This window comes from Equus caballus, chromosome 1, assembly GCF_041296265.1.
Source record: "Equus caballus isolate H_3958 breed thoroughbred chromosome 1, TB-T2T, whole genome shotgun sequence".
NCBI lineage: Eukaryota > Metazoa > Chordata > Mammalia > Perissodactyla > Equidae > Equus > Equus caballus.
In genome coordinates this window covers 85,666,925-85,681,597 of record NC_091684.1, presented here as the reverse complement: position 1 = coordinate 85,681,597, position 14,673 = coordinate 85,666,925, and the positions used below count along the sequence as shown (strand labels likewise).

The following is a 14,673-nucleotide window of genomic DNA, read 5'->3' as shown; positions in this document are numbered from 1 at the left end:
TTTAATTTTATTAATTATTATTATTTTTTACTTAATTAGCTGTAAGAACCCGTTGAAACTTTTAAATAGGAGAATGATCAGACTGTCCTTTAAGGACACTCTGGCAGCAAAACTGGGCGTGATAAGAGTAGGATTGTTATAGACTATGGGAGGCATTAGGAGGCTATGGCAGCAATGCAGGCTGTCCTGACACAAGTGCTGCCTCAAATAGCTGGTGCTACCCAGGAGTTTGTTCAGCAGATATTTCTGAATGCCTGCCGTGTACAAGATGCTGTCCTAGATCTGAGGCTAAACACAGACGTTCAAAACACAGTTCCTAACTTAACGAACTTAGAAGTACATCTGAGTAGACACATACGTAGAGAGTTAACCATATGATAAGCTGTGGTGAGTGTAAATGGAGACGTGTAAAGTGCTAGGTGGGAAGATTGAGGAGATGTAAATGTGGAGAGGGGCTGGAAGGCAGAAACATGGAAGAGAGAAAATCACCATGCCTTGGCAATGAGTAGTATGGCAAGTGGAAAGAAGGAGGCCAACACAGTACTGAAGACTCAGTACTGAGTGGTTGGAACAACATTGTGTCACTAGCAAAAGCAAGAAATTTCAGAAGGACTAGTTTTGAGAAGAAGAGGTTAAATTTAGTTAGGTATTTATTGAAGTATAAGTACTAGCAGGCCATCCAGCTGGAGATGTCCAGGAGAAAGTTGGAAATAAGTGTTTGGTGTCGTGGAGAGATAGGGCAAGAAACGACATATTTGGGGATTATCTCTATCCGTGTAATTCTTGAAGCTCTGAAAGTAGATGAAACTAAGGAGAGTGGAGAGAGAAGCAAAAAGGTCTGAATACCAAAATTTGGAGAATTATTATGTTTGGAGGGTTTTCAGAAGTGGGTTTTTGAAGAACATAGAGAATGATTAATTAAAGAGGAAGAGGGGAAATATCGCTGTAAAACAGAATCCAGAGTGTCACAGATTTAAGTAGTCAGTGATGCCAGGTACCATGGAGAGCTCTCCAGGATGAACAGGTATTGAGAACTTCAAGGGAGTGTTTCCGTCGAGCAGTAGATGGAAAGCAAAAGTACAGGGCACTGAGTGAATGCCCAGGCAGTGTAGATACATTATATATTCTTAAGAGTGTTAGTAATGAAGGGCTATAGAGAAAGGGGATAACATTATCGTGGAAACTACTTTTAGAGAGACTACGAAGCCTGTATTAGTCAAACCTCATAGGCTATACAGAAACTATACACTGAAAGAGAATGGCACAGGAGGAGAAAGAGATATAATATGTGTTTTTGGAGGATCTACCATTCTATATATCTATATTTCTCTCTGGTGACACGTCTGTTACTAATTAGGAACAGCTAAGGTTAGGAAGCAGCTAATATTGTAAGAAGCCATTTTTCTCTGACAGATTCTCAGACATTAAATGTAATCCAATGTAATGGGACACAGAGTAATTGTTATCGATTGTAGCAAAACATCCTAGATCTGGATTAATTGGGTTAAAACATAATCTTGGCATTATAAATTGAGCAACAGCTCATAATGTTTCACCCTGGTTCCTAGAGAGTATCAGTTGGTAAGAGGCGAAGATATCACTAAAAATTGATTGGAATACGGGGATCTAAAATGTGTCCAATGTACCACTCTCTTTAGATGGAGACAGATCCTGGTTGAGTTGACATACATAAAGCTTGGTGGATGAGGGTACCTGGAGAAAGTTGCTCTTGTTTTGTCTTTTTTTGTTTAAATTATAGCACAGATATAAATAATGCAGCTCAGGGGGCTAATGTCTAGTCTTATGTCTAATATCTACTTAAATAGATCGTTGTTTTAAAAACTTTTAGCACTAATAAGAGATTTCCCAAGACCTCAGATTCACTTAGACATTTGTGGATGAATGGTTTCTTGGAAAAGCTACGCAATGCCCAACATAATGAATTTTCATCAATAAATTATTCCCTGTTGTTACTGAAGTGAGATATGATGGGTGAAACTTACTATAAAAGAGATCAACATCACAAGTTTGATTCTCTCTGTCTCCTTTCTCTCATTCTGCCATGAGCTTTTGCCTTCGTTTTATTCCATGGCATAGTCTGTGTCCCCAATCCTGGTGAGTGTACGTCTGTACACTGCTGCAAGTGGGAGAGCTTTGTAAGAGAGGATGGGGCAATCTAGATGTAGCTGTTATCATTACAGTCGTGCTTTGCTTAATGGCCGGGATATGTTCTGAGAAATACGTCATTAGGCGATTTCATCATTGTGCAAACATCATAGAGTATACTTATAGAAACCTAGATAGTATAGCCTACTACCACCTAGGCTGTCTGGTACTAACCTTACAGGACCACCATTGTATATGTGGTTCGTCATTGACCAAAACATCGTTATGCAGTGCATGACCGTAATGGGAAAATCAAGCTTAGTGTGGATGGTGCTATGCAAATGGATCTTCAAGTTTAGAGCTTTGGTAAGTTCTGGCTAAGCAGAGCCTCTGCTCTTTGAGAGCTCAGAACAGTGTCAGTAGATGTGAAAATACTGTCAGTTGTAATATGGGAAGTTAAGTGTCATGGTAGAGATTTGCAAATGGCCCCTTGGAGGGGACTACTTACAGCTTGGGTTGGGAGGGGTGAAAGGTGGGTGTTAGAAATGGCTTCATGTCCTGAGCCTGAGGGATGGGTAAAAGAGAGTATAGCATGCAAGTGAGTGGAGAATACTCCTGAAAAGAGGGACCTACAAGGAATCCAGCGAACTGAGGCCTGGCAACAAGACAGGACAATAGCAGGTATTGCCCAGGTTCTGGAGTCTGATCAAGAGTTAGTGCATACCAATGCTGTCATGCTGAATGCTGAATGCAGACCACTTAGTTGGAATCTCCCATTGCTGAGCTATAGGAAGGGCACAAAAACCCTGGCACTTGCTCCAGAGGAGATAATATGCTCAGTCCATGCATTAGCGTTCAGAGCCCTTTAAGTATCACATCTGTAACGTTTTTCACTGAGTGATTATCAGTTCAAATTCTGTGTCTACTTCACTGTTTTCGAATTCACTGGATGCTTTGGTATATGTGTAAAGGGTGTGGTCAAGGTTGGGAAGAAGGAAAGTTTAAATGATAAAACATACTAAAATATAAAATTAAATTTTATGCCCAAAGTACCATACTTCCATTAAATAATGTCCATAACAAAAAAATTCTGGAATTTCTGTGGTACTTTTGGGCAGATAAAATTAAATTTTTTCCTTGTGGCTTTTCAGTAGCTATATTCTTGTGGGGTTCATATAGATTGCTTTTATATTAATTAGCTTTGCTTTCAAATTTTTTTTTTTTAGTTTCTTTACTTATAATATGTGCTTTTTTAACCATGTTTGTTAAAGATATGCACTCAAAGACTCTTTCTTTAATACCTTTACTCCACATTCTGCTCAGAGAATTGATTCTTTCTGCGTGACATCATGTTGCTTTTTCCGGCTCATATATCAGCTGTTTATTTTTCTTTTTTCTTCTTCTTTTTTTGTTTTGTTTTATTTTCCCCCTGTCTTTTCTACCTTCCCTCCCCCTCTCCCTTTTCTCTTTTGTTTTTCTTTTGTCTTCAGCCTATTCTGCAAACTTGGAGTTCTTGTCAGGCATAGGATTTCACTATTTGGTAAGGAGACCCTTGAAAAAATACTAGCATGGCCATCACTTGGTTTTCTTTGCCATTTTTGCACCGTGTTGTGTGCTGCTATGTTGCATGAATGCATGTTTGCATGGCTGCATGCATGGTCGTCGTAGCCCAAGGTAAGGTCTTCAAGGTTATTTGTAAGTAGCATTATCTATGGTGAAATTGAAGGCTGTAACTTTTTCATACTCGCCCAAAGCACATTTTAAAATCAAAAGGTTATATTATTAAACAGCAACTGAATGGAAATGGCCATTCTGCCATATTTTATTTCAGAGAGGTAAAGCAAAACTGTGCCCTTGAATTTGTGTTTGGTTATCTCTTATAGATTAAATAATGAGCTGCTATAAATCAAAAATTTTTAACTGTACTTATATTTTTAATGCTCTTGACTACAGATTTGCATGTCGAATACATTGCAGACGTTGGAGCTTCACTGTAGAGACAGTGATGCCAAGGACTTGACTTGGCAAAAGTGACTTTTCTAGCACCTCTCAGCCCATAGTTAGTTTTCTTTGGTTTCTGAGAATTCACGTAGCTGAATTCACTGGCTTTCAGACGGCCATGCAGGGCAGTCACTCACTTTCCACAGATTGTCCTGGCTGTGGGGTTTTAGGACTCTATAGCAGCTGGCAGAATTTGTGTTGTACATTTCCCATATCTGCTTTTGTAAACTGCCAAGGCAAATTTTAGCCCCATGCTCTATAGATTTTGAGATACTGTTGGGGTAATTTCCTTAATAAAACATTTAGTATGTTGATAGAGATATTATAAGTTCAATTCAATTTCCAGGAAAAACTAAGGCTTAAGTCATTTCTATAAAAGCTACAGTGAATACACTGAGGAATAGATATGTGTGTATGTGTGTATACACACACACAAGTAACTTTTAAGTTCTTTAAAGCATTAAATTTTTTTGAGAAATGATAGTTTATGGGTATAATTACTTAATGCTATATTTGGCTTCCAATATTGTTTATACCCAATAGTTGCTGCTCTTAAATGTAGTTATTAAAAGTTGTATTTAATATAAATTGCCTATGTTTTTGCATTAATGCTTCAGTTATCCAAAATTAGTGGGGAAATTATCTTCAGAATAATTTCCAGTTGACTGACTTTTGTTTGACTTCCTTTAAAATAGAAAAATTTCTGTGAAAGTTGTTCAGACAGAATTTTCATGGACTCCTTAACCTTCTCATAACAGTGGCTTCAAATATTCTCCCTCTGTCTTCAGAGAATACTATCTAATTATATAGAGCTCTGATGTGAACCCCATTTCTCTTGCAGTTTTTGCATTCTTAATAATGAGCGTAATAATACTTTCTATGGTGCTATTTCTAACTTATTACATATCATAAATTCTTGGTTTCCTATGTTATGTCTCACTATGATTTTAATTTCCTTTTAAAAAAGATTTTGAGGTGGGCTGGCTCTGTGGCATAGTGGTTAAGTTCTGCACACTGCACTTTGGTAGCCCAAATTAGCAGGTTCAGTTCCAGGGCACAGACTTATACCACTCATCAGCCATGCTGAGGCAGTGACCCACATACAAAATAGAGGAAGATTGGCAAGATGTTAGCTCAACCAAAGTATAAAAAATAAAAAATTTTGAGGTATTCCATACATACAGCAAAGCACACAGATCTGAAGAAGAGCTTGATGCGATAGCCTGTTGAAATTTTATATGTATATACCTATTTGCTCAGGTCAAGACATAGAACATTTCCAGGATACCAGAAGCCTCTTGGTGCCATTTCCCAATTTATAAGCCTCTGTAAGCAGCTATATGTAGACTTCCATTACCATGGATTAATTGTGTCTCTTCTTTAACCTTTTTTTCTTTTGACTACATTAAGGGTTGTAACTGAAGATGAATGCATAATATAACTCATCATACCTATCAGGGGAGAAGAACTGGACTTTAATATTCATTCCGTCTCTATGTGATTCTAATATTCCATTTAGGCATTTTAAATCCCTAAGCCTTTAAAGACTGTTTTTTTTTTTTAACAGGAATTTATTGGAGAGCTACTCTGTGTCTTTACCTCCAAAGTATATTTGTGTGCCTTCTTTATTTTATTCTAGTGTCTATTGTTATTATTGTTTCAAACTTTCTTTGACATTTGCCTGTAAATAATACAAATTTCAAGAGTCCTTTATTAATCAAACATAGTCTAATACAGACTTGTCAAGTTGTTAGAATCTTTAAGTCTTAGACGTGTCAACCTTACATGCTACAGTTATAACCTGGCTTTTGACACTAATATGGTGTCCTGGAGAGAGTAGTAGGCTTATGAATTGGAAAACCTAGGTGTAAGTCCTATATTTGTAACTAAACTAGCTAAATGATTTGAACTTCTGTTTTTTCATTTTTGAACTAGGTTAAAATAACTACTAATCTATTGCATGCGTGAAATCTAATGTGAGGTAATGATTGTTAAAGTCCTATGTAAACTGTAACCTTACAGCTTTTAAATCAAAGGTATTCCTAGCCTTATTTGTATAGCTTTTATTTAGATAAATCAAATTACCTACAAACTAAACTAGGGGACTTGGCTATTTAAAGTACATGCACAACGAAGCCTTTACAATCTACTCATTTCCAGACAAAGTAGAAGTGTTATAATCCAAAGATGTACATTTTGATGTATCACTTACGCCATTATGGGTTTTCCTAAAGAGAGAGACCTAATAGCATATACTCAGTGGTCCTTTGTACATAATCATATTAATCTCTTGTTTTTTCCATTCACCCTTTACGTGATATCATTTTTCTGTATTCTGGCAGACAATAAACTCATGATCAAAATGTTTTTCCTGTACTGATTTAGTTGCAAAAATTGTTTATAACCTAAACCAAGAATAAACTAAGACAGAATTGAAAGTTGAAGTTAACAAAGAAATACTTGGGCTTTTTGTCAATGAGCAAAGGTAAAGGTAGAAAGATACACATTAACCTTAACCAGGTCAGGAAGGTGGGACTGGAGACAAGAGGGGAGCACTTAAATAAACCAAGAGACGAAATACTCGTCCTGGCGGTGGTAATTGTAGTGAGCTGGGTTTGGTGAGTAATGGACTGTTTATTCCAAGTTGGCTGCCAAATTATAGTTATATCTCAAAACTTCATCTATAGTTGAAAGATATTTCTGATATATAAAGTGAGGATCCCCAAAACTTGGACTTCTATATTTGTGTATATCTTTTATCTACTTTAAAATATTTCCTATACATTGAAGCACACTGTCTAAGAGTTAAAGAGATTAATAGTGTTTTCATGCCTCATATATTCTTTTTGAGACATTTAAACTATTTCACTTTATCTTAGAAAAATGTAAGGTTTTTAAAAAGGAGGACTAGCCATCTTCCTCACAGAACAGTAGTTCTGGTGTCTCTATTAAAATATTTTATGGAAAAAAATAATAAAGAAAATAGCATCTTGTTTGTATTTAGGCTTCTTGCTTGAATTCTGAAATGCTTGCTAATGGTTGTAAGTTGGTGCACTCTTGTATTTTGGAAAATGAGTTAGGACATGGATAGGACCCAGGCAGGTTGACAAGTGATAAGGATCCCAATTGCCATTTTTAAGGACCCATTGTCAACTAATGAAATATTGCTTTTAATCCCATCATTTTCCACCACATTTGCTAAGTGGAAATTCTGATTACTAATGTTAAGGCAGTTAGAGAATACATAAGCCCTCCTATTACAGCCTCTTTAAGCCTTTCAGTCATTTTCAGAGGAAGCAGATTCTAGTAATTAACCTTCCAACAGAAATAGTAGGTGTATGCACAGCAGGACTTCATTTTAACATGTGAAAATAAGTCTAACGGCTTAATGACATTCATTTCATACATTCAGTCAATAACCATTTATTGTGTCCTGCTATGTGTGGGCATTCTCTCAGGCTGTGAGGATAGAAAAATGAAAATTTCCTTACCTCTCCATTACTACCACCGAAGGCAATCTGCAGTTGACTTTCACCTGGACTCCTCCAGGAACATACTAACCATTCTCTCCGAATACCTTCTTGCGCTTCTAAACTGTACTCCATAACAATCACATCTTCCAAAAAAAACTAGTCTTTCCTATTTCCACATATTCCTGCGTATTCATATTCTCCTGCATATTCAGTGGTGTCCTATTTCTTTAAAATAAAGATCAAATTCTTAATCTGGCCACATTTGTTTCATGGTTTATCCCCCACTTACCACTCCATCCTCATGTCGCAGCAAGTTCTTGCTTGCTCACTGTGCTTCAGCTTACATGGCCTTCTCTGCTTTATGAAAGTGTCATATTCCTTTCTGTCCAGGGTCCTTGCACATGGTATAATTGCTGACCGGAATGGGATCCCCATACTTAACATTCACCTCTCCAATCCCTCACACCTGTAATGAAGTAAACTGCTCATCTTTCAGATTTCAACACAAATATTACCCTCTCAGGAAAACCTTCCCTCACCTCTTAGATTTTGCTCCCTCCTCCTGCTGTTGTAACATTCTCACAGCTCCGTGTACCTTTCCTTAGTCTCACTGGTGATGTTACTAGATGAACATCTCTCTCTGGGACAAAACTCTCAGCTCACTGAGGGCTTCTTATTGTATCCTCAGTGCCTACCAGGAAGTCTGGCACATAGTAGGTATTTTATAGATATCTGATGACTGAATCAATGAATGAATCAACAAGGTCCTGCCTTCAGGAAGTCTACAGTCTAATAGAGAAGATAAGTAAGGAGACCCTTAGAACAATGAGAAAAGTGCTATCAATTTGGAATTTTCTTAGATTCACGAATGACCCAAACTTTACTTTTTGTTTGCTAAGACATTAGTGAGAAAAATGTAGTATGCAATTATTCTACAATTTACGAGAATCACTTTTTTTATTCTTTAAGTGGTCCGTGAAAACACTTCGGGTACTTACCCTGAAAAGTAATGCATAATTAATGACTCTTCAAACAACAAGATCATTAAATTCTACCAACAGTGATCCTTGCAGTTTGAGGAACTTTTTGAGAAGGCTGGCACAAGATAGTTATCATAGACCTTTCCTACTCTCCCATTTTCTGGTGAATTTTTAACATATTAGCAAGATGGTAAATCGTCCAGAGACTCCCCAGAGTTACTGGAGAATTTCCAGCTGTGATGACAGAGAGACTAGAAATCCCTAAAATAAAGCAAACATTTTGTTACCTAATGAACACAGTACTCCAAAGTGTCTTCTGGTTTGACCTCAGATGACCCTAGAACTCAACATGTAACGTCATCAATACAATTCCAATATTAGCTCAGGAATCTTGAACAAGATAAGTATTGTGATGTGTTTAAATGAAGCAGTAGTTCTTATTAAAATATTCGTTTTTTTCCCCAGGTGGGTATGGCTGATTTAAACCAGTACATAAATCTTAATGTTATGTTTGGAAGAGTATGAAGTAATATGCCGAATTATATCAATTGGTATCTCTCCCTGATTAAAAAATTAGTGAATTAAGTTGATGTTATTTCTGTTATCCCCACAAAAAAACCCATTCTTGTATTTATATGAGGACTACTATCATGTATCACTCCTGATTAAAAATTTGTATATGTTTGTATTATCCCTAAAAAGGTTTGGATTGTGCTTGTGTTTGTTTAATAGTATACATATAATGTGAGGGAAAGCCTTTAAAATACTAAGAATCTCTGAGGATAGTGCATATCTGAGAGTTGAATGTGTCATTATGCTGAGAATTGTATGGTTCGGTCACGCACAGTCTGCTACTTTTGCTGATCATTGTTATGATCACTAGAGGATCTAAGGTCTTTCTCTAACTTAACGATTCTGTAGTTTTGTGACAGTATACATGGCAAACACAAGAATTTCCTGCATTTAACTTGTTATGTATGCTTTATTAAAAATAACCTACTTCTTATAGAGAGATTGGTGAGGTCAGAAATATCAGAATCAGACACCTGTCATGAAAATGATATCAGAAGATAGTATTAGAGTGATAGAGCTATTTCTTTCATTTGCACATTTCACTATGAGAGAATTTGCTGACTTTGGGACAAATGAATAGAATGTGTAGTTATCTAAAATATGTTCTCAGTTTAACTGACACTTCTTCCCAAGTTAGGGAATCAATAATTTTATTCTTTTGGTATCACAGACTTCAGAAGTAAGAAAGTCATTGGCACTCTTCACTTTCTAACTCCTCATAATTTTGAGAGAAATTTTTATCTTCCAGTGTAATTTTATTTCACATTATTCATAAGGATTCTGCCAAAATTCATCATCTCTTCAAAGAAGAGAATTAAATAAGATATTGTGTCAAGAGTCATGTTAGAAAAGTGGAGAAGAAAAAAAAATTAGAATGTTACTGCTATTCCCAGAGGAGAAAAAGTCAACATTCTGAGAATCCTCAACAATCAGATTACAAGAAAGAAGGGGTACATGATATGTCAAATTTTGTATAACATTGAAAACTCCTGAGTTATAGAATCCTTATATTAAAAACCATGAAACAATTTGGGATTAAACTACAAAAGAATATTTTGACTCTATCAGCTTTAACTTTGTTATTTTTATTATTTAGAGAGTTGTATTATTTTTTTTAAAAACCCAATGCTGGCCGTCTGTGGTTATCAGATTCAAGTATGAGCTTTGATTTTAATTGTGTACCTTTTATGCTCACACACACACACGTACACACGTCCACACACACTCTCATGCAAACACACAATCTTAAAGACAAAATAGGAACCCATAAGCGTTTCCCTAAGTGTTTAGAGGTGATGAGAGGTATGTTTGAAGAGAAGGAAATTAGCTTAGACATGGAAAAAGCATGAGTTGAAAAGTATCAAACTTTTGATGTTTATACTACTCAGAGCAGTAAAGCAATTATATATAGTTAAGTACATAGGAATATAATCATCACTTTAAAATTTTACCATCTTAACTACACTTTCACTAGCCCTTCCTGTGCTTGCTAATAGCATGATTGACATTTCTGATTACGGTGATCTGGATAGTCTTAAGAAGGACAATACTCAGATTTTTATTTTACTTAAAAGCCTTACTCACTACATGCTTTATCTCTTCAAGACTAACCATTAGTTTAGTCTTTTACACAAGCTAATGGACTTGATGCTTGTGCTTGGTCTCTACACAAAGTTTCAACTAATACCTTTCCGCGTTCCTTAGCGTCCTTTTCCCACCACTTTTTACATAGAAATGTTTCCATTGAAAGTTGTAGTGTGTATGATCTGGAATGTCCTGAGATGTGTAGATCCGTGGAGCTTACAGTTATTTTAACAGTCACAGAAATCTCATATTCACCACGCACATTTTCGTTTGGTCCACAGAACTTGTCTGGCCACTGGTGCTATTTCCTGCCCTTCACATCCCACAGTCATCCCACAAAGATGTAACAGAGTGCCTGCTGTGTGTCGAACGCTGTTCTAGGTGCTGGGTTACATTGAGGGACAGAGCAAACAAAAATCTCACCCACAAGCTTATACAAATAGAGGTTTAAAATACCCCTGGCCATCCTTTTGAAATAGGGCAAGGTGTAGGCTCAGTACAAAGGCTGATAATCTATACGGAGAGACTGTCCATCGGAAGTGAAAGAGAAAGAGAACTGTGAGTTTCAGGAAGAGCGTGAGGGACCAGCCTCTCTGATTTGGTGCTAGATAACAGTTGCATGACACTCATACGGATTGCCTGTGTCCCTTCTTCCTCCTGGGCCTTCTCTTTCTCATTTTCTGTGCTGCATCCTCCTTTATCTTGTATACCTCCAAGCATAAAATCCAAACATTAGAGGCCCTGGGACATTTTTACTTCTGCATTTATGCCCACACTGGCTAATTTCGTTCAAGTCTATGATTTAAAAAATTATCTATATGCCTATGACGCCCAAATTTATAGCTCCAGCTCAGATCTCTTCTCTGTGCTCCATATTTTTGTATCAATGGCCTATTCCACATCACTGCCTGAGATTAATAGGCCCATCACATTTAACCTGTTGAAAGCAGAGGACACGACTCCCACCCTTCCCCTCCTCTCACATTCTGCTCTTCCCTTGTACACTCTCCACATCATTAATTCATCCCACCCTTCACCCAATTGCTCATAAAATTGCTGACCCACACAGTCTTGGATTTATCCTTGACTCCTTTTCCTCTCACCTCACATTCAATCCATAAGCAAATCCTTAAAATAGATTCTTAATTTCTTCCTTGCTAATATACTAATCCAAATTCACCATCATCAGTCCTCTGATTCTAGACTACTGCAGTAGCTTCCTAATCAGCTTCCACTCTTGACCTTCCAGAGTTTTGCACATTGTGAATTAATCCTTTGAATACATGAATCAGATTTCATTCTGTTCAAAACCTAAGAATGTCTTTCTATTGCACTTAAAAAAAACCCCAAGGGTTTGCTTTGCTTGCAAGGCTCTGGAACCTGGCTCCCCTCCCCTCCACCTCATATCCTCCTCCTTTTCCCTGAATCTGCACACATCAGCCACCTTCACTGCCTTACCTGGAACACCAGGTTCATTTTCCACCTCAGAGCCTTTGCACATGTTGTTTCCTGTGCCTGGGCCTTTCCCGCAGATATTTGCATGGTTTGTTCCTTCATTTCATTTAAATCTGCTCAACTGTCACATTCTTGGGGAGGACCTCATGACCACTCACCCTATTACTGTGTCCGTTTACTCTAATCCCTATTCCCTGCTATATATATATTTTTTTTACTGTGGCCTGATATTATGTTCCATATTGATTTTTTTTGCTTAATAGTTCATTATCTATAGTCCCTATTAAAATGCAAGTACCACAAGCTCTCTATTTTACTTGTTAATGGAAGTTTAAGAGTGCTTGGTATTTATCGTGCATTTATTGAGTGAATGAATAATTAAATGAGTAACACTTCTAGGGGCTACAGTAGAAGCCCTTGGACTGCTACAGTCAATAGACAGGGACATAAACTTTGCTTTCTGCTGATTTTGTCTTCATGATCACCAGAAATTATGAGATTTGAAGTACTAGATAAATGGAACATTTTCTTAAAGAATTCACAGGCTCAGCAATGAATACTTTATTTTTATTTCTTATTTGTATCATATCACTTAATTGGCTTGCCCACATTCTAAGGCAATTATTAATTTCCATGTATATTTAATTCATTAATTTTAGAATACTGTTTTGTATAAAGAATATAACATACTCAAATGTTATAAAAACTTACATTCAAATAAGAGTTGTTAACCTCGGGACCTAGGAAATGACTATAAATATTATATATTGGAGAGTATAAAATGAGAATGTGATAATGTCAAACTATATTGTGAGTGGTAAATTTCCTTGTGACTTTGGATTCACTGTTTTATTTATTTGCTTTTCTGTATCCTTATCACAAAGTAAAATATATGTAGAAATTGTATAACTCATATTTCTGTACTTTCTGATAAAATATGCCAATCAAAATAAGTGAATTTCATCATCTTACTTTGAAAAAGAGTAACTCCCACTTCAAATATCTCATAAGAGTAAGATTTAACTTCTTCAACCTCTGATGTTTTTTTACATGATAGTTAGGTGCTTCTTTTTCACCAAAGACCAATAACATTCAGGCAAAGTAATTCATCTTAAGGCCATTGAAATCAGGAAAATTAATTCATCTTAATGCAGTTGAGTGCAATCAGAAAGCAGACATTTGGGGTGATTAAAATGGAATTAGATGTATTAGACTTTTAGCCCACCTCATTTCATAAAGGATATGAGCTGACTTAAACAGTTGGCGGACAATATGATTTAAAAATAAGATGAACTAGTGTGGGAAGGGACTATATCTGAAGAATTCAGTTAAAACTCCAGCCTGGTGCAGTGCTTTGAATGCTTCTGAGTATGTCAGCTATTTGCTGAGACATGCTTTGTTGCTTTTCTACTTACATTCGCATAACCACTTTTCAGCAGAAAAACTGCATGATTTTGAACTTGATTATCAAAACATCTTTTTAATTGAGTTATTATTGAGTTGTGCCATTGACTAATTTTTGGAACACAAACATTGCTAGAAAAGAACAACACTGAGAAATTCTCAGGGCAGTTTATACAGCATTTTGTTTCCTCTTTAGGAAATGATGCGACATCAATTGTCAACTGTCTTCATATTTTGGGTCAGACTTTGGATGCAAGGTAAATGGATACATCTTTATTGAAATCGATGAGTATAATAATGATATATAAAAGTATTAAGATGGACCTAGTGTTTTGATTTTATTCTTTGGAATTGTAATAAAGACTTCAATGTAGATGAAAAGAAACTCTTGTAAATTACTAACACAATAGCATTGTATTATTTTTATGATCCTACATAGATTGTTATTTAAATTTCAAGTACTTTCTGTAGCAGTTAGGTGTATAATTGAGAACTGAATTGAGAATGTATCCTGTGAAACAAAAATGGTAAGCTACAACTCTAGAGGTCTTATTAGCTTCTAGGCATGGTACTTGTGCTCCACATTTATAATAACGTTTAGCTTTATAGGAGACATGAGGATTTTATTCTCATTTTACAGATGACTAAAGTAAAGCTTAAGATTGCATAGTAAGTGTGGAAGTAGACCAGTTCCCAAGCCTGTGCACTTTCTGCTCTGCCCTACTATCAACATGACCAGAAATCCAACATGTTGACTAAATAAAATCAGTTTATTTAACACGATTGATTCAGCCTTTAAGCCATACATTTATTTAATTTATTTGTTCTCCAGGATAAGTCTAAATAAAAATTCTTAAATGTCTCCCACCAAAAATATTCTATGATACTCTTCGATTATCCATTTTTTGTTTAAAATGTTAATGGAGATGTTTTGTGTAGTAAATGAAGAAAGGAGATGCCATCATCCACTTCCATTTCCTAGCAGAAACAGTGGCATTAGATAGTCTCTTCTGTACAAAGTTGAGCCTTCAGAGGCTTATTTAGAAAAGACTTGATTGTTAACCCTACGCGCAAAATATCTGTATCATTCAGTGACT

At 36.2% G+C, this 14,673-nt stretch overlaps 1 protein-coding gene across 1 annotated transcript in view; it reads left to right on the top strand.

The window, feature by feature from the left end:
* RYR2 (ryanodine receptor 2) overlaps positions 1 to 14,673 on the top strand; it is a 682,530-nt gene that overhangs the window by 542,438 nt on the left and 125,419 nt on the right. Inside the window, exons 63-64 of the mRNA XM_070228795.1 lie at positions 3,597 to 3,646; positions 13,773 to 13,833. Coding sequence (XP_070084896.1) covers positions 3,597 to 3,646; positions 13,773 to 13,833 — 111 coding nt within the window. The remainder of the gene's footprint in view (positions 1 to 3,596; positions 3,647 to 13,772; positions 13,834 to 14,673) is intronic.